Source organism: Astyanax mexicanus, chromosome 1 (assembly GCF_023375975.1).
Source record: "Astyanax mexicanus isolate ESR-SI-001 chromosome 1, AstMex3_surface, whole genome shotgun sequence".
Lineage (NCBI taxonomy): Eukaryota > Metazoa > Chordata > Actinopteri > Characiformes > Acestrorhamphidae > Astyanax > Astyanax mexicanus.
Window position 1 is genome coordinate 11098040 of NC_064408.1, and position 20781 is coordinate 11118820.

Here is a 20781-nt window from a genome sequence, read left to right on the forward strand (position 1 = left end):
AAAGTAAAGAAAACAACTGTTTTCTTTGTAAATGGAAGAAATTGTTGATATATGTTTGAATATATGTTTTAATAATGTGTGTTAGAACAGAATTGTGTATTGTGGCCTTAAAATATTTACAGCAGAAGTCATTTGACCTTTTTAATCATGACCAGACACAGTATAAACAAACTGCTCAGTGACTTCAACTCAAATATTTTTATTAATTAATATTAAATCCATCAAAACTCTTTTTGATTAAATTTAGTTAAACGCTGTGAAGCTCCAGATCATCCCAATTAAATCCTCTCAAATCACCAACTCAGTTCATCAGGTTTAGATCTGGAGATTAATGTGGAGGACAAAAAGTTTTATTACTGTTTACTGAGTAATTTTATATGTGTTCTTTAATTATTTTTATGTTTTTAATATTAACCTATTAATAAATTAAAGAAAAACACTGAATGAAAAGGTGTGTACAAACGTTTGACTGGTAATGTACACACACACAACCTTAGACACAAATCTATTGTAAAAAAAAATAGTCAGTTCACAATGTATTTACAATTAATCAATTTTTAATACTAAAGAATGTATTCCATATCAATATATAATATTATATAAGTTCATCATATTTACAGAGCAAACATTATACACATTCATTCAACAGCTCTCATTAGCAGCCCTGTGGTCTCTTTCAGTTGTGGCGTTGTGTAGTAGAGAGTATCTGAATAAAAAGGATGTGCTGTATATAGTCCATCTGTAATCGCAGCATCCTCACAAAAAGGCAGGCACAAGGCATTCTCAATCAATTTAATTTTAAAAAATGATCTTAATACACTGTAAACCAATCAGATATTGCCTAATGATTTCTGGGAATGAAATACGCTACACACTACTGTTTACGTTTCAGGCACTGGGAAAAGTTAGAATGTAAAATCTGCTTATCTGTACAGTACGCTTCCATTAAAAAAACGTAAAACTATAGTATTAGAATAAACACAAAACAGCATTCATAAAGACAGTAGTAGCTTCAAATCACTGTGTTCATTAAAACATCTCCAAGGCTCAAGAGTGTCTAGTATTATTATATATAGTTATCATTATATGAACCAATTTTCTGGAGCTTCTACAGTGAAAACACTTTTACATAATGTGCTTAAGATGCCTTAAACCTCTGAACAGTAAGTACTGTACAGGGCCATCTCAAAAAATTTGAATATCTTTGAAAAGTTACTTTATCTCAGTAATTCAGTTAAAAATGTGAAACTCTCTATATTATATAGATGTATTACACACAGAGTGATCTATTTTAAGTGTTTATTTATTTTATTGTTGATGATTATGGCTTACAGCCAATGAAAACCCAATAATCAGTGTCTCAGAAAATTTGAATATTATATAAGACCAATTAGTATTTTTAGCAGTGTGGGCAGTGTGCCAAGTCCTGCTGGAAAATGAAATCCGCATCTCCATAAAAGTTGTCAGCAGCAGAGGGAAGCATGAAGTGCTGTAAGATTTTGTGGGAAAACAAAACTGCACTGACTTTAGACTTGATAATAAAACACAGTGGATCAACACCAGCAGATGACATGTCTCTCCAAACCATCACTGATCATCAGTAAATTTTACTTTAATTAAACTTACTGCTATAATTTATATTTACCATAGTAGTGTAAAAGGGAATTACACTCTCTACCTGTAGGGGAAACACAGGAGCAAATATACCAATTTTCTCATAATGCTGCTTTAATATACACTATATCCCAATGTTTGTGGTATTTAGCTACTTTAAAAATGCACTCATTGCTGACACACGTGTGCAAATGCACATACAGTTAGTCTAGGCCCTGTAGAGAAGTACTGCTAATAGAATAGGACTCTCTGGAGCAGAAAAAACACACCTATACTGGCACCATGCCTAATGCCAGGTGTGGGCTAGAGAAGGATTGATGGAGCTCCATCCAATACTTTAGGGATGAGCAACATCTTGACCTCACTAATCTCATTACTCTTGTTGCTGGATACAATAAAATCCACACAGCTGGACATTAGAGCCTGTTACTCCAACAAAAGCAGTATAAACTCTCTTTAATATCCTACAGTTTTTTCCCATTGCCTCTTCTAACACATGTGAAGATGTAGCATTGCCGAGTAGCATCACAGCACTCTCGGAGGAAAGCGAAGCGACTCGGTTCTGAGACATCAGCTCACAGACGACTTGTGCTGATCGACAGCACCCTAGGAGTAATGAGGGAAAAGAGCGCCATCTACCCACCCAGAGAGAGCAAGGCCAATTGTGCTCTCTCAAGGCTCCGGCAGCTGATGGCAAGCTGCATGACCTGGATTCAAACCCGATCTCCCAATCAAAGTGGCAGCATTTTAGACCACTGGCCACTCGGCACCCTATACCCTTCGTCTTAAATGAAAATGAATAATGGATCTTTAACAGTTTTTAACAGTGTATTTTATTGGCTGGCTGCTGATGACTGTCCTCACCTTATTGGCTGAGGGTATTTAAACTGCAGCAGCTACTGGCTGAAATATAACGGTCTCAGACAGCTCTGATTAACGTCCACTAAGATATGGCCGTGTGCTACAGTTATGGTTCAGTGCACCTCGGCCTCGCTAGAATTAATGACCCAATCATGAGCTCTCGCATAAGTCAATGAAAAATTTATGAACGAATAAATTACAATCTCCGCAATCCACATATCGGCAGCGACAGCCTTTGTGTGATTATATAAAAAGAAAAAAGCATAGAAAATAAAAAATCCACAATCATAGCTGACCCTGCTGGCTGGCTGTCTGACCCTCATGCTAATTGTGCACCAAGCAATAAGTACGTGTGAGAAATGTATGTGGTGGCTCCGCCCATCATAAGAAGTACCATCTAATACTTACTGTTCCCTTCTTTGCTGTACTTATATCCTGTCTCACTCTAATATCTGCTAAGTGTATACTGTCCATGTCCACTTAAAAACATGTGTGTCTCATCCAATTTTATGTTTGTAAATAGTTTATTTACTTACTGTAGAAAGCTAAAATTTAGTTTTTGGACTACTTTTCTTCTTCTGATCCCAAATGGCAAGGGTAATATTTAAATGTTAAAATAAACTATTGTCCTCATATGAGCAAATTGTTTTTTTTTTTTTGTTTGTTTGGTTTTTTTTTGTTTCAAAAACGACTTCTTGTACAAAGACAAAGTTTATTTTTTATATTTGATAAGTCCTACTTATTCCAAAAATAACTAGGAGAAATTAACAGTGTACACCAAGAAAAGTCTGGGTCTCAGTCATGTGATAGGATATGCCCCACTAGTAATGGGGCATATCCAATCCAATATCCAACTAAATTGGGGTAAAAAAATGGAGGAAAATTAGGAATAAATTAAAAAAAGAGAATGAATTCAGACTTTTGGCATGTCAGTGTAAAATCATGTTGCAATAATGAAATCATTAGTTAATTCATCCATATTTTCATTTGCTTGTTCCTCGTGTGGGTCATGGTGGGTCCAGAGCCTACCCAGAATCATTGGACGCAAAGCAGGAACATGCTGCCAGTTATGTTGTATCTGTTAACAGATGCATGCATTGGCCACCATCAAACTGTCTAGAAGAGTGAAGAAGAGGAAGAGGGCCCAGAAAGATTCAGGCCAATTATGCTCTCTTGGACTCCCAATCACAGATGGCGGTGGTGGAGAGTCCAAGTCCCAGCAATATTTTTTTTAACACATAAAATATTAAAAATAGAGTTAAAAATCAAATTGATTCTAAAAACATGAGGATAATTACAGTACTGCCTTTAATGCCCACCTGGAGTCTCAACTGGAGTCCCAATGTTACATAACCTGCTATAAAAGTCACTTGTCAGCTCCCACACACACCAACCCCACCGTCATCCTGTCTCATCAGCTGATCCTGAAGTCCACGTGGATGTCTCTTCTTCCCCAATATCATCCAAACTGACACTCCCGCATGCCCCGCATCCAGCCCACACCCTCACACCACCCCCCTTCTCCTCGGGTTCGCCTGGCTGGACCTCGCCCTGCTCCTGGATGGTGGGCAGGTTGCCCTGCTTGCGGCAGCGTTTGCGCAGGCCCATCAGGAACGGTTGCGGTAGAGAAAATATGTCTACATTGTTGCCCAGGTCCACCCAGGCCAGTGCTGGGAAGCTGCCTGGGTCCTTTAGAGCGTCTGTGAGTTGGCGCAGGATGGCGCGAGTCAGCCGGTTGCCGTTGAGTGCCAGGCTCTCCAGTGCTGGCAGGGAGGCCAGCGTGGGCAGCAGTAGCAGCAGGGCGTCGTCCGTCAGCTCAGTGAAGCTCAGCTCCAGACTCCGCACACGGGACGAATGGTGCTGCAAGTGAACCGCAAGACGCTCCATGTCCCGCCACGAGAGGGGGAGGCCGGACAGGTCAAGCGTGCCGCCGGCAGGAGGGGCGGAGAGAACCACCTTCAGACTGAGAAAATGAGAGAAAACGAGGGAATATTAGATCAGATATCAGTTCAAATCATACTTTATACTTATAAGACTTTCATTTTCCCAAAAAACATCAGTGTGCCTTATAATCCGGTGCGCTTTATGTATGAATTCTACCAGTCAGGTATTAAGGAGCAGTAAAGCCACTCTGCTGAAGTACAGACTTATACAGGAGTTTCAGTTTAGTTCTCCAGCACTGAGACTGGAGCAGTATTAGCATTAGCCGCTAACCATGCTAAGTGCTAGCTCTTTCACCATTCAGAGGTGAGTATTATCAGCCTGTAGTCTGCTGCCAACCCCGGCTAACACTGCTGGAGCAGCAGTAGCTGCTAACCACACTTAATGCTAGCTTTCTTTCTCTGTTTAGATTCAAGTATTTTGGACTGTAGTCTGAATGTTTACTCATGTTTATGTTTAAACAAGCTACGTGAGACGAACCGTTAGCTGGTGATGCTAAATCTGCTGTGCCCAGCCTTAGTGGAAATCTGGAAATGTAGGCAAGACCTGCTGAATTAAAAGGGAAACATGGCAACACCCCTGTTCCTTACTAATGTCGTATAATCCGGTGCACCTCATGTATGAAACATTCACACATAGTTTGGCCTTATAATCCAGTGCGTCTTATAGTGTGAAAAATATGGTAATTAAAGTACACATTCAAGAGAGACATGTTTTTATATGCAGATGCGCTTTTTCAGTGGGTGTGTATTTGTTTTAGAGGTATTGAAATTAGCTGTGGCTTCTTTAAAGTCTTAGCTGAAACTCAATGAAAACTAATAAGGACTCTGAGTTGCACCACTTCTTGGAAAGTCTCTGTGTATGATTACTAGGGCTTTGAGCATAATTCCTGTCATAGTGTTTCCTGTTGACCTTTCGCTTGTTTCCCAACTTGATCCGCCCTATAAACTGTTATTATGAGCCCGAGCCCAATTTTAACATTGCAAAACTGAAGAAGCATAGACCTATTATTTAAAAAAAAAGGGTTTATTAATAACAGATCTCCAAAAGATTAAAACATGAACAATGCGAACAATGATCCACAGCCCTAAACATCGATAAATTAGGCTACAAGAATGTGCCAGAGCTGCGTTATTAAAAGACCTTGTGCAACTTTATTTAAAACACAGTTGGATTTGTTACTTTGCTATATTGTGATTATCACGCCATAGCTTTATATAAAATATACACCTAAGTAACAGACTATTATCTTGAGCCCAACCTGGCCCGGCCCAAGGAAAGTGTTGGGATATCTCGGCCCGACCCAGCCCGGGTTCGGGTCACGCATCGGGTCAGGCAGATAATCTAAACTCTAGCATGAACCTGCCTGCTTTATTTTTGCCCAAGCCCTCTGACTTTCAATAAATCAACACGCTAGGAGAAGAACACTAATCACCAAATGGGATAGGATCAAGGTCACTGGATAATTTTCTTTTTATCTCTTGATCGGTGTGAACAACACGTCTCGAAGTCCTGCACAGTTTACAGAATTCCCTGCTCTAACAAATCTACAAAACCTACCAATTAACAGGTGAGTTGACGTAGTTAAGCAGGAAACGCAAAAACATTGCTCTAGATAATAGGGTGAATACTTAGACAGGTGTGCCACTCGGGAACACTTTTTAAACAGGTGACTGCACATGTTGCGTTGCGTTGACTGCAGTGTACAAGCATGTGTACCCATGCACAAACCTGCAGACAGTGAGGCAGAGGAAGGAAAGTGAGAACATCAAAAGGTATGAGTGAGAAACAGCAGAAGACAAATGAGAGAGGACAGAGCAGCACATGCATCAGAAGCTAATTGGCGCTGAGGAGAGACAGTTTCCACACTCGTACGGAGATGGTGTCACAGTAGGATGTATAAACTCAGAAGAGAGGCATTTGAAAGTGTGTGTGTGTGTGTGTGTGTGTGTGTACGAAAGTGCAAAGCAGCAGGAGCACTCAGTGTTTGAGCACTAAGCCCAAAAATAAAATAAAAAATAAAATGATGGTTCCTACCTTATAAGAACTTCCCACACACATAATATAACTGCTCACATAAACACACACACTTATTTATACACACACACACTTTTCTCTTCAATCTCTTCAATTCAAGAAGGGGCACCCACACACACTCTCTCTCATGTAGGCCTTTGCCCTTATACACATGCACACCCACACACACACACATACTCAGTTTATTACCCATACCCACAAACATCTCTCAGTCACACACACACACACACACACACACACACACACACACACACCCTGCACAGGTCACCCCCAAGGGAAACACAAATCATGCTCGAACAAATAGTCCTCTCTGCACACTGTAAACAACAAGGAGTGGGTTTCCATCGCAGCGTTATGTGGATGAGTCACGGACAGGATGCGCTGTTCTGTCTTATTTGTTTGTCTTCAGCTGCAGTATGCTCTGATATGTATGAATGAGAGCAAGAGAAGGATGGAGGGATGAACGGAGAGGAAAGTGGAAGTGTAAAGAAGATGTTATTTAGTGTTACTTTAGTGAATGGCTTGGGAACACCTATACCGATATAAGTTGTGAGGTGTTATCTTGCAAGTGAGATTGTGTGATTATACACTGGTCAGCATGCTCATGGCAAGACAAGGTGTGGCGATATTTGTTGTAGTGTTCTTTGTAACTGGAGAGTTAGAAAGAGAGGTGCAGGGCTAATGCGCTCTTTGCACAACTACTTCCGCATTCTCATCAGTGCTGCTCCAGCGTTTCCTGTTTGGATTTTCTAATACACTCGCTATGGCAGTATTATCAGCTGGTGTTTACAAGAGCTTCTAAAAATTAACCTCAACGTCGAGGAGACCAGTAAAGCCTACCACTAGAAAGCTAGAGAAAGGCTTTAAACTATATGCATCTTCATACCTACACAACTACGAAGATTTTTTTCTTATATTTTACGTTAGCCCACACAGCTCAGCATTAGCTAGTATAGCTAACTAGCTTGCTAGGTGCATTACTGACAGTTGTTAGTTTCTTCTGTTATCAAATGGAAGTCTAATAAAATGCTAGTAATAATAATAATTCTAACTATAATGATCATTATAAAAATAATTATACAAATGCTAGCTATAATAATAATAATAATAATAGTAAAAACAATAATATCTAGCTATAATAATAATAATAATAATAATACTAGTAGTAGTAAAAATAATAATATCTAGCTATAATAATAATAATAATAATAATAATAATAATAATAATACTAGTAGTAGTAAAAATAATAATATCTAGCTATAATAATAATAATAATAATAATAATAATAATAATAGTAGTAGTAAAAATAATAATATCTAGCTATAATAATAATAATAATAATAATAATCATGCTAGCTATAATAATAGTAAAAAATAAGAATACAAATGCTAGCTATAATAATAATAAAAATGCCAGCTATAATAATAATAATGACAATAATAATAATATCTAGCTATAATAATAATAAAAATGCCAGCTATAATAATAATATCTAGCTATAATAATAATAATGCTAGCTATAATAATAGTAAAAATAAGAATACAAATGCTAGCTATAATAATAAAAATGCCAGCTATAATAATAATATCTAGCTATAATAATAATAATGCTAGCTATAATAATAAAAATGCTAGCTATAATAATAGTAAAAATAAGAATACAAATGCTAGCTATAATAATAATAATGCTAGCTATAATAATAATAATAATAATAATAATAATAATAATAATAATAATAATAATAATAATAATATCTAGCTATAATAAAAATGCTAGGTGGTGGATCATTCAGGCAAGTACCTTTAGCTGATCTCCTATCCCAAACACGTGGAGCATGGGTGCTGTCACGTTAATTATTCCATATTCCAATTATTCCAAGCAGTGGCACTGCATGCTTTGCCAGTCGTCTCCAAGCTTCTGACGTTTTTGATTTAACCAGGTATGAAATGTTTGCTACAGACCTTTCATACGGCGAAATGGTAAAGTGGTGCCGACTAATGTTCATTAGCCACTGTTTATTAGATCACTCTGAGCAGGGAAGCTATGAAAGCCTAAAGCTTCCATAAAACTTAGCAGACGCCGTGCAAAAAGGAACACAGCAGTGCTTAAAACGGCTTGAAAACTTCACGCTGGATACTCATTTTGACCTCTCGCTAGTAAAAATGTACGTTTTGCCTATACAGGCGAATGTAAACAATACAACCGTAAACGTCCGAGCCGTATTATTTGAAAACGGAAATGCGTCAGAGCCGTGAGTGCAAGGAGCCCATTCCTGTACTATACTCGTACTATGCTGGCCCTGTGGTTTGGGCTCATTGTCCTATTATACTCAGAATATGGAGATGCTGATACATAAAGAACTCAGCCCACGTGTGAGCTGAGCATTTGGGCTAGAATCGGACCTAGATTCCAGCCAGAGTTGGACTTATGCTACTTGGCGGAAAATTAGTGATTTTTGCTATCTAGGTAGTTCCAAGTCCCATGACATTTGGCATGCCAGTGCATATTGCATTATTTCACCATTCACATGTTAATATAATGACTTAATGTCAAATAGTGCTGTGCGATATGATGATAAATATGACAGGGACGATAGAAAAGTGTCCCTATCGTTTCTACAGTAATTTCATCAATTATTCATGCAAATATATAAAGTAGGCTATGATGAAATGTATTGCCGTGGTCACTTTGCATAGACTCGGTTTATATAAAAAAAAGCTTCATTATGTGGTTTTGTGACGTGATGCTGCTTTACGGTATTTGACGGATGTGTGCGGACACGCCGGTTTATATATATATTGCTGCACTAAAAGGTAGTAATTCTCATTTGTAAAAAGGTGGGTTTAATGTCACTTTGAAATAAAGTTGGAAAAAAGTAAGAAATTATATTATTTTGTTATATTTTTATAAAAAAATATCTGAAAATATACTTAAATGTGGTATATCATGATAAATATCGTTATCGTGATGTAAAAAATTCCATATCGTGATATATGACTTTTCCCATATCGCCCAGCACTAATGTCAAAACTAATGCACTTTTCCCAAGGAAAGTTAGCTAGCTTGTCGGTAAGGTTAGCCAGCTTGTTGCTAGCTTTAGTTCTCCCAGGTAACATTAGTTTGTTAGCTAACTCATCGCTAAGATTAGTTAGCTTGTTGTTGGCTTTAGTTCACTTCTTGGTAAAATTATGTGTTAGCTAGCTCGTTGCTAAGATTAGTTAGCTTGTCGCTAGCTTTCGTTCTCTCCCCGGTAACATTAGTGTGTTAGCTAGCTTATCGCTAAGGTTAGCTAGCTTGTCGCTAGCTTCAGTTCTCTCCCCGGTAACATAAATGTGTTAGCTAGCTCGTCACTAAGGTTTTAGGCACACAGAAAAAGGACTGATTTGGTCTGTTTGAATGATTGTTGATGTTTAGTAATGATAGAAAAAAGTTCAGTTTTTAGTTTTTTTCAGACAGAGGACTAGGACTCGGCCACTCGATTATGGTCTTGAGACCGATTTCAGACTCGCGTCCTACAACACTACCATTAACACACTAACATTTTACTATATCACAGTATGAAACCAAATCACACTGGACTAAATGTACACAACGTAACAAAACATGAACCTTGATTCAGACTTTGGTCCAGTATTGGTGGACCAATCATTCAATGGAGACTAAATACAGTCTTCATGTGAGGCTCATCTCCGAAGTCGTGCCAAACACAGACGCACAGCAAGTCTTTATTAGCTGAGAGAGAAGCAATAACTCTCCTTGCATATGCCACACACACACACAAGCAGACATGCACACACACGCATTTCTGAGATTGAAATTATTGAAAAGTCGCTGTTGAAAGGGCAAGTTGTCAGCCTGCTGGTCAATACTAACACAATTAGGAAGGCTTTCCCAATAAAGGCCGGCTTTTACCAGCGAAGACAAAAAATCTATGGGCTTTGTGGTCTCAGCCATTAGAGACTGGAAGCTATCAGTATTCTGTGGGAGACGGACACTAACACAATGACTCATAGAGTGACGGAGAGAAAGAGAGAGAGAGAGAGAGAGAGAGAGAGCGAAAGAGAAGAGTGTGGGAGAGAAATAGAAAGATAGAGTGAGATGACAGCGTTTGAAAGTTGCTGTTGAGTTTGGGTTGATCTAAAACACTTCATGATTTATTAGTTCCAGAAGATATGATAGAAAAAAGAGGCACTGCTGTCCGAGTGGCACTGCTGTCTAAGCGCTGGCTCCAACTTTGGAAATAAATTTAAAACAGACTCTGGTTTGTTTGTACTCTTAAGCCCCATCCGGACAGGATTAGTCTCTCAGGGGGTTCTGAGGTAATTTTCTCTTTTATGGGGGTCCTCTGTGATTTTATTCCCGTCCAAAACATCCATGTACGTGTTTTACTCAGACATCCTCTGAGAAAATTACAGGCTGAATTATCCACTGTTTTTCGCTGAACTCCTTGGTCCTCCGGTAATTTTATTCCCGTCCGGACTCACATCTCTGAGTTTCATCACCTCGCGTTTAATAAAATAGCTATTTGTCCACTGCCACGAGGCATAATTACACTTTGAGTGTCACGTCTCTAGACTCTCCTTTTACACTCCTAAACTCCATTTCCCATAAATCCACTGGCGATGACGACAATCGCGTTATGCTCCTCCGTACAGAGTCTCCTGTGTTCTAGGAAGTTCCGATTCATAGTAATTCTAGTTTTGTATATATAGGTTTCAGTCAGCGTCTGTACTTTGCGAGGTATTGTTGACTCATGTTGCGTACTGAGTGTCTGCCTTTTTGTTATGACCCATTTTTCTGTATTACGGGTTTTGCCTTTTGTCTCTGCCCTTATCGGATTTGTCGAATTATCGGATTGTCTCCCTGGCTTCAATGTGAGTGTTGTTCTACCTGTTCTCTGGCTGTGTTATCCTGTCTACTGCCATGTAAATAAACCAGTCTTTACCTTTTACTCGGCAAGCGTCTATCCTATTTGTCTGGCGTTACATTGAGTGCCTGTTTCCATGGAGATCCACGTAAACACAACAGCGAGTGGAAATGGAGGAGCTACTGAACGCGATCTTCATGTGACCGAGAAAGCAAAAAGAAAAACTCACTGGTCCTCCTGTTTTTTCAGTTGCAGTCCGGATGCAAGAGTTTTATCACTGAGTAGTGTTAAATACATTTCAAAGACGCCCCCCTGAGAAAATAATCCTGTACGGATAGGGCTGAAGTGCGGCTTGTTTGAGCAGGTGGGGAAAAAAACAGTAATCACACATGCGTGAGGATCAAAACATCCACTAGCAGGTTTCTGTCCGGTCTCTGGAGCAATTCGCTTGTAGTAAGAAAGTGATTCACCTTGACCTGACCCAGCTATCAAATATACTCCTTTTATTTGAGCTAAACTGCTGATAACGTACAATTTAAGCTGAAATATTAGACAGATAACACTAATTACCACAGCTATGAACAAACGCTGTCTCTGCTGCTCCATGCTCTTTGCACGCGCAGTCTGTGCTGTGTTCACTGCTCACAGCCACGCCCCTCCGCTTACTAAATGGACATCTGTGCTGCACGTGCCATTGAAAACACTGTGTTTAAAAGCGCAGCCGCAAATTTTCAGCGTTTTGTGTTAAAGCAGCTTCACACTGCACAGATATACATGAACACAGAACACAGAATCTAATCGCTATGTATACTTTCTTGCTTTCAGACCAGACAGCTCTGACCAATCAGAGGAGACTCAGAGGAGAGGAGACAGAGGCCGGTTTTCAATCTGCGTTCTTGTCTGTACTTGTGTTCTTGTGGACTCGGGAAACGTCATCAGTCGCAGCCCAAGTACTGTTCCAATTCAGAAGATCACAGTAGTACACAACTAATACCCAGATGTGTTCTTGCTCCTCCCACTTTACTTCTTACAGCCCGATAACCCAGAATGCACCTCGCAGCAGTACCAGCGCAATGCAGGATAAGAAGGTACATGACTGTAAGCACCTGTACGTTTTCAAAATAGTACTGCTGTGTGCTAAATCAATGTTATTTTTAGGCGAGAATGTAGGGGTTTAGACTTCAGATATCTGTTTTTTTTTTGTGAAGAAACAGGCTAGGTGAAAATGTGTTCCTGTGTTTTTGGAACAACGCTTTCTGCTCCTCTAAGAGGGTGACGTCATCAAGTACACAGCTGTTCCAAATACACAACAACCTCCTGCATCCTCCTGTCCTCGGGAGTACGCACTCGCAATCCGAACTTCCCAAGTCTGTTCTTGACAAGTACAGGAGTCCAGACTTGTGTACTTGTGTGGTTTATTGGTGCGCATTTTGGTGCGTTTAGGTTTATGCCTGTGTGAAACCAAACCAAACAGAGGGAGAAAACACTACAAGTGAACAAACTCATCAACTGATCTGGATCATAGAAATCAACTACAGGTGTGAAAACACCCTCAGAAGCCTCATGTTAACCATGTCCAGAAACATCATATTAATTTCTGGGCTTGGATGAATCAGTATCACAGTTCTTTTTTTGGAGATGTATCCATCCAGACTGTTCAGAATAGATTCCTGTGATGCAGCATTAATGCAGAAACGTACACTGAGATCTTAGGGCCAATCCCATTTCACCCCTTGGCCCTAAACCTTACCTCTAGGGGATAGGGTTTGTTAGCCCTTCAAACAGGCTCTTCAAACTTCAAACAAAGGGGTATGAAAATCACTGGTAAGATGGCAACACAAAGTGACGCTTAGCACTTTTAATGTGTAGTTTCAATGTTTTATGGCCAAATTCTTCATAACAAGCATAAAAAAGATCGCTAGTAGTTGGTCTCAGTAGCTAGCTAGCTAGCTAGCTAACGTTTCTGTTCCACCTTAAATGGTACAACAGAAAGCAGAAGCTGCAGCATTTAAGGCGGAACGGAAGAATAAAATAAAATAGAAGCTAACTAAAGCTAATTTCAACTCCCTATCAGAAGGAATTAAGAAATGAACAATAATAATTAATTTCTGCACCACCTCCCTGTCACACCGTAGCCTGTGTCTGTCCAGTGTCTTTCCTTTTTTTGGTTCCTTCCTGCTCCTGTCCTCTGTTCTCTTTTGTTTACCTGTCATGTTTCCCAGCCATGTGCTACTGTTGTGTTTTGGTCTTGTCTCCGCCTTAGCCCCTCCTTATCATCTGTAACCCCTCCTGTCTCATTTGTAACTCCGGCCCCCTCATTACCTCCACCGGTGTCTCTAGTGTGCCTGTATATAAATACCCCATGTGCTCCTTTGTTCTCTGTCGCGCTTTTTGTTTGACCGTGTCCTGTTCCTCTGTCCGGATCTTGTATATCTGTTTTGTTTAAGCCTCATACCTGCTGTGTTTTTTGTCTTCAGTGTTCAGGTTTGCTTTATGTAATTTGTTTCTTTATTAGTTATTTTTGCTTGTTTGTTTCGGTCTTTTAGATATCCTCTGTTTCAAAGTGTTTTGTTTTAGTTTCCTTTTCTTACATTATTCCATAGTGGTTGTTCTTTGTTTATTTTTGCTAATATGGTAAATAAAACCGACTTACGCTTGCATCCTGCCTCCTCTGCGTTACACTCCCCTCTTTCTGAAGACATTCAAGCCTTAAAGTTAACTAGTTAACCAGCAGCTAGCTAGCTTACTGAATTTTGGCACTCCTGATGACGTATCAGTGCTTGAAGGGTCGTCTCAATTTTTTTAGAGGGAGGATTTCACTTCTTTCCCTTGAAACAGAGATACACTCAAAACAAAGGGGTAGGGATAAGTGGTAGGGCCAATTGGTGAAATGGGATGTTCCTTAGAGCAACATATGCTGTATTTAAGACAACTTCTTCCTATATAAGTTGTTACCAAGACAATGCTAAACCACATGCTGCACACATGCACACATTAATAATGGCTGTCTATAAAGACTATCTTTATACATACATGTATTTGTTGCCATCACTTATAGGTATAGCCTAATAGGATGCTTGAAATCCTGTCCAGCATATCGAGACACCACAGACAAGACATTCCCTTCATAGAACCTCCCACACAATTAAGGAACAGCAGGTTCAAATGCCAGTACTTCATTCTAAGGCTGCATTTGATAACTATATAAAATATAACGTCACACATTATAAATAATCTTCGAGGGCAGCAAAGAGGAGGCTGAAGAACTGACACAAGTCTGATGTGTCATCAGGGAACTAAAAATGCCATCTGAGGGAGAGCTGCGGAACAGATGAGACTTTTAATTGGTTCAACTATTGGATTTATTCAGTTTATTTTAGCTCTATCTATTATTCGAGGTGAGAACTCGATGGCAGCAGCATGAATCCATGAACCCAACCTGCCTTTTATCAATGAACAATCCAGGCTGAGGACTGTGGACTGATTATGGACTGACGGGATAAAGATTATCCTTTGCTAATGTGATGAAACTTAAGATATATAAGAGCGTTTTTTTCCTGGGATTAAAAGTGTGAATTCAGCTGTAACTGCACTGCAAAACTGTGCTGGACTGAGGTGCACAGCTTTCAACACGTGCATTTACAAGCATGTGCCCAACCATGTGGATGGACGCCATGTGCGGTTTCCCCCCGCGCTCTCCCTCATGCTTCTCAGGCAGCAGCAGCCTGTCACTCACACAGACACAGAAACAGCACTGTGTATCTACTTCTTGTGTCAGGAATCAAAACATTGCAAAATGACGTGTTTGATTTAATTGCCTTAAGTGACATCACACATCCTCTGATGTGACTATTGCGCATGCGAACATCGGGCTGTTAACGATGCTCAAATGATATATCGTGTAGCCCTAATGGAAAGACTAAAGGTTGTAGAAAGAAAGGGTCTGCTCTGATCCCAAACATATCAGCTCATCTTCATCTGTGAAACACAGTGGAGGTAGTGTCATGATTTGAGCTTGATGGCTTATTCAGGGGCAGGCTCATTAATCTGTATTAATGTAAAATGAACTCAAAAGTCTACAAAAATATTTTGCCTGTAAATTTAAAGAAAGATGAAACCAAACTGATTGGAAGACAATGACTCAAACCCACTGCAGCCTGGAAAAAACATCACAGAAGAAGGATGCAAAAGGTTAGTGGAGTCTGTGGGTCACAGACACGATGCAGTTACTGCAAGTGAAGGATTTGTGAATAAATATTAAGCCTTATTCACTTTAATCTATTTTATTTATTCTATCTCTGGACTATAATTAAGAGGAAGATGGATGATCATAAGCCACCAAACCAAGCTGAACTGCTTAATTTTTTGCACCAGGAGTGGAATAAAGTTATCCAAAAGCAGTGTGCAAGACTGGTGGAGGAGAACATGCCAAGATGCATGACAACTGTAATTAAAAAACAGGGTTATTCCACCAAATATTGATTTCTGAACTTTTCTCATTTTCTAAAAATAATAAATGCTCTAAATGACAATATTTTTATTTGGAATTTGGGAGAAATGTTGTCTGTAGTTTATAGAATAAAACAACAATGTTCATTTTGCTCAAACATATACCTATAAATAGCAAATTCAGAGAAATTGATTCAGAAACTAAAGTGGTCTCTTCATTTTTTCCAGAGCTCTATATACAGTATATATATATATATATATATATATATATATATACCTGACATGCTGTCACTGAATAATCAGTGCCTCATTCATTCACTTTTTCTCTACTTCCTCTCTCTCTGTCTCTCTTTCCTAACTGCTCTCTAATGAGCTGGTTCACTGCACTAACAGGGGTTTGTCCTCTTACAGAAGCACTCAGCACTCGTGTGACAGGCAGGAAGAGGGGAAATAGAATGAAATGGGCCACTTTCTCACAGGAAATAGGATTATGCTCCTTTAATTGTCACTGGCGCTCACCCTAATTAGTTTGTCACTGCTGGGCTCTTGACACCGCCACTTCCTGGCCAGGGACTCACTGTTTTCAGAAGAGCTCGGTTTGGGCTGGGGAGGATCGGTGTGACACGACCCCGTGTGCCATGGCTCAGACAGGGAGCCAGATACACCCTAATGAGATATGATACCCAATGCCACTGGAGCACTATTCTCCCATCTCACTTTTTAATATTGAGCCATATTTAGAGCATGTGTTCAGAGTTAGAAAAACGGAGCTGTATAAATGAGACTTTTGTGCTTCTGTGAACGTTAAATAATGACAAAAAAAAAGAGTTACAACAAAAGAAATTGTTAAAAGATTAAAAATTTGATTTTTCAATATTGCAATTTTATTTTTGTGACAGAGATACAAAACAAATGTAGCTAAGAAAAAAATAAAGCCTATACTAGAGATACACCAAAATGAAAATCTTTGAAACCAAGAGTTTGAAACCAAATAGATGTTTTTTGTCCAGGTTTCCATTCATTTTTCAATTTCTTTATATTAATTCATTCATTTATTAATTTACAATTGAATACATTAAATAGCCTTCATATGCAGGGGTTGGACAATGAAACTGAAACACCTGTCATTTTTGTGTGGGGGGGTTCATGGCTAAATTGGAGCAGCCTGTTGGGCAATCTTCATTAATCACACATTGCACCAGTAAGAACAGAGTGTGAAGGTTCAGTTAGCAGGGTAAGAGCACAGTTCTGCTCAAAATATTGCAATGCACACAACATTAAGGGTGACATACCAGAGTTCAAAAGAGGACAAATTGTTGGTGCACGTCTTGCTGGCGCATCTGTGACCAAGACAGCAAGTCTTCGTTATGTATCAAGAGCCACGGTATCCAGGGTAATGTCAGCATACCACCAAGAAGGACCAACCACATCCAACAGGATTAACTGTGGACGCTGTAAGAGGAAGCTGTCTGAAAGGGATGTTCGGGTGCTAACACGGATTGTATCCAAAAAACATAAAACCACGGCTGATCAAATCACGCAGAATTCAATGTGCACCTCAACTCTCCTGTTTCCACCAGAACTGTCCGTCGGGACAATAAATTATTGTGGACTAAAACCAGGTGTTTCAGTTTTATTGTTCAACCCCTGTATGTTTGTCGTGGTTTTGATAATGAATTGATGCTAAACGCTATTATGTTTTAATTTAATTAATATTATAAAAAGTGTAAAAGTGAACCTGTCGTTTGTCTGCTCTCCCTGCAGGCTCTCTCTCACACTCCCTACCAGCATTGTATATAGCAGTGCTCTGATATGCAACACTGCCAGGGGAGGAGGGCAGAGTGTGGGCCTGCCATCACTGCTTTAAAAAAATCTTAATGATAGAGGAAACAATTATGTTAACTATAAATTAAAATACTCAATATATTAATTCTACAGTACCTAAATTACAGTAGCTAATAGAAGTAGTATGTTGATATTACACCCCAAACAAAGACACATTATTATAATTTATACATCAACTTAATTGAATTAATATTCATGGCCTCGCCCACATGGTTTGCGACCGCCCACAAGCAGAGCTGAATCCACACAGTGACACGTTTCGTCAGACAGTTCGTTTCTGTGTTATTTGTGCAAATAGTAACAATAATTCAGAGCTAAGGAACAAATGGTTAGAATTTGTCTATGGAACACCACCACCGAAGTACAACTTAGATCGAGTTAGGTGTATGTTTGGAACAGTTCTCTTTACACTAGTAACTTTCTGGACCTGGACTACCCACCTCTTTGTGAGGAGGTTGGTTTACATAGGATCTCCGGTGGATTTTGCTTTTTACAGAGACTCTAAGAGTAGGTTGTGGCTGAACTGCACTTAGCAGAGCATTACACATGCTGTTAAGTAACATATGACATTGACAAGACTGTTATTAGTATAAAAATGTGTTTATTTTAAAATGTTTCTAACTGTTGTTCCTCTCAGCCTTGCAGTGCTGTGAGCCAATAGGAGGCGATATATGTGCATGTATTAATATTTATGAGCAAGAGCCGAAATCCTAAAGTCCACCTCCTAGGGGTGTCACGATTCTCTAAATCCTTGATTCGATTTTATTTCCGATTTTAGGGTCACGATTCGATTCTCGATTTTTTTTTTTACAGCAGAGAGGCCTATGCCAGTTTTAGATTAGTCTATGGTCATTCATTGGTTTGATTAATCAAATTTACAATATCTCATTTCAAAAGGTGGGCTTGATATAAGTGATAAAAGTGATACAAGTGATCTGTAATACACCACATTAGGCACAAATGGTCAAATTTTAATAATTGAATTAAGATATATATGTAATGCCATCTAGTGGCTTTTTTTGGTAGCAGCAGTGTGCACTATTAAAACAGCAATGTGCAACATAACAAAATAAATACTAAAAAATACAGGAACAGTCATGTACAAAATAATAGAACAATTAGAGCCTTAACAAACTGAACTCTATCCTACTATAACAGTTAAACATGAAAAATAAAACTCGTCCCTGAGTATGACAAGTTTTTTTCTTTAATAGAGATATATTCTTAACTTTATCTGAGAGAAAGATGCTCCTTAAGGTACCACAACTATTAACGTATTTGAGGCTAGACAAAACAGCTGTTATTTTATATTTTTAAGTTTTTCTTTAAGAAGATGAGAATGTCCACATTCTCTGGAGAAAAAGCTGCTCTTTGAGCAGTCACAGTGTCCGCGGCGTCGGCTACAGTGTGCTGCCCCATTTGCGTAGCTTAGAGGGAGGGATCGTCGATCCTCTTTTTGACTTCGAGGCTCGAGACCATGACATAATTTAGATCGATTTTGATGAAATATCGAAAAAAAATGGCTCACATGACATTCATTCATACTAGAGACCACAGCTAGACATTTTAAAATGAATGGAAAACCAATTGACTGAGACCTTAAATAACTCAATAAATGCACTATAAGACATGTTTTAATACTACACATTAAATGTACATCCCATTCCACAAATTTAAATGTATTTTAACTTCTATTTGATTTAATTTAATTAAATCTGATTTAAATTATGTTAGTCTAAATTTCCTTTAAACCTGAATATGCCAGTATATATCACTCAGAGATGTACTGAACTATATTTCACAGATGTGATGACCACCCAGTGCCTCCGTAATGTATTAGGACAGTGACGCTAATCCCCCCTTTCCTGTCTTTTCCAGCATTTTCAATAAAAAATTAAAAATAAGTATTCCAGGGAAAAGGTCGCGCTTCATCAGCGGATATATCAGAGCTTATGTGACCTTGTCTTTGTGATCTATGTTATGAATGCCATTATCATATGAGCAAAGCACTCGCTTACAGACACACATACACACACACACGTTCCACCCCAGCTACACACACACACACACACACATAGAGGCTTTAATCACATTAGCAAAGCTCAGATCTCTTACATTCTTTCCCGGTAACACACGGTTAACAATAGAGGCTGAGCAGGAGCCGACATCCAGGATCAAAGAGGAATGGCACTCAAGTCCTGTAGAATTATGACCTTCTTTATGTCCACAGACCTCAAACACACACACACACACACACACACTCACACACAACCACAGATACACTCAAGGGATGCGTCATATCACACAGATCAATCTCTATTAGATTATAGAACTCATCTTCATATGCCAAATGCTGCTCTTACATTATGGATGCACAGTTAGTCTGATGTCAGGAACACGCCTCGCAGACTCGCCGACCAATCCCAACCCACTGTGCATTTCTATCATCTGATGTCTGTATCAAAACCCCCACTCTAAACTCAATCAATAAACTGGGTTCGGATTCACAAAAGCTTTCCTACTAAACACACAGCATCTACTAAGAATCTTGTAACACAAGAAGGTTAAATTGCAATTATGCTTAATGTTAATTACAGGCACAGATACAGAGACAGAGCTTCCTGTCTGTACACTGTCTTCATTTCCTCTGTTCTTGTACACATTCTCTAATACAGATACAGTAGCTCATGCATACAGGCAGAACTGAACAGCACTAATGTAAATGGTAAAGGCACTATAGCTAATAGTTTAAAGGTCTCCTTCCGCCAAAATCACCTTTTTCTTGTTCTTTGTGAAATACTATTATATAGGTCTCTCTGTGTTGTATGTACACGCTTTATATGAAGCTGTTTCTCAGCCTCCTTTGTCTGCAGTAGCTGGTAAAATAAAATCCTCAGAAATACAAGTTGATCAGGAAAGGCTCAGAAGTCTCCGGTTGATTCCACATTTTACAGAGCAGAGATCTTAAATATACACAGTTTGACAAGGTAGCACAACTCGACAGAACACTGGTATATCTTTATAACTAAGGCTGTATCTCTGAAAACATTTTGTCCTTTGAGCTTTAGAGCTGTTAAATTCATGACGTGCCTGTTTTGGCTTGTTTAAGGCCAGACACACTGCTGTGTTCCAGTTGAATAGTTGTTTATTCTCATAATATGGA

General features: G+C 39.1%; 1 protein-coding gene across 4 annotated transcripts in view; it reads right to left on the minus strand.

Moving 5' to 3' along the window:
• Positions 1-539: 539 nt before the first annotated feature.
• LOC103033101 (leucine-rich repeat-containing protein 75A) overlaps positions 540-20781 on the minus strand; it is a 51938-nt gene continuing 31696 nt past the window's right edge. For all 4 annotated transcript variants that reach the window (XM_022665747.2, XM_022665748.2, XM_015601361.3 and 1 more), the window contains exon 5: positions 540-4438. In XM_022665747.2, the coding sequence (XP_022521468.2) occupies positions 3877-4438 (562 nt within the window). In that variant the 3' untranslated portion in view covers positions 540-3876. The remainder of the gene's footprint in view (positions 4439-20781) is intronic.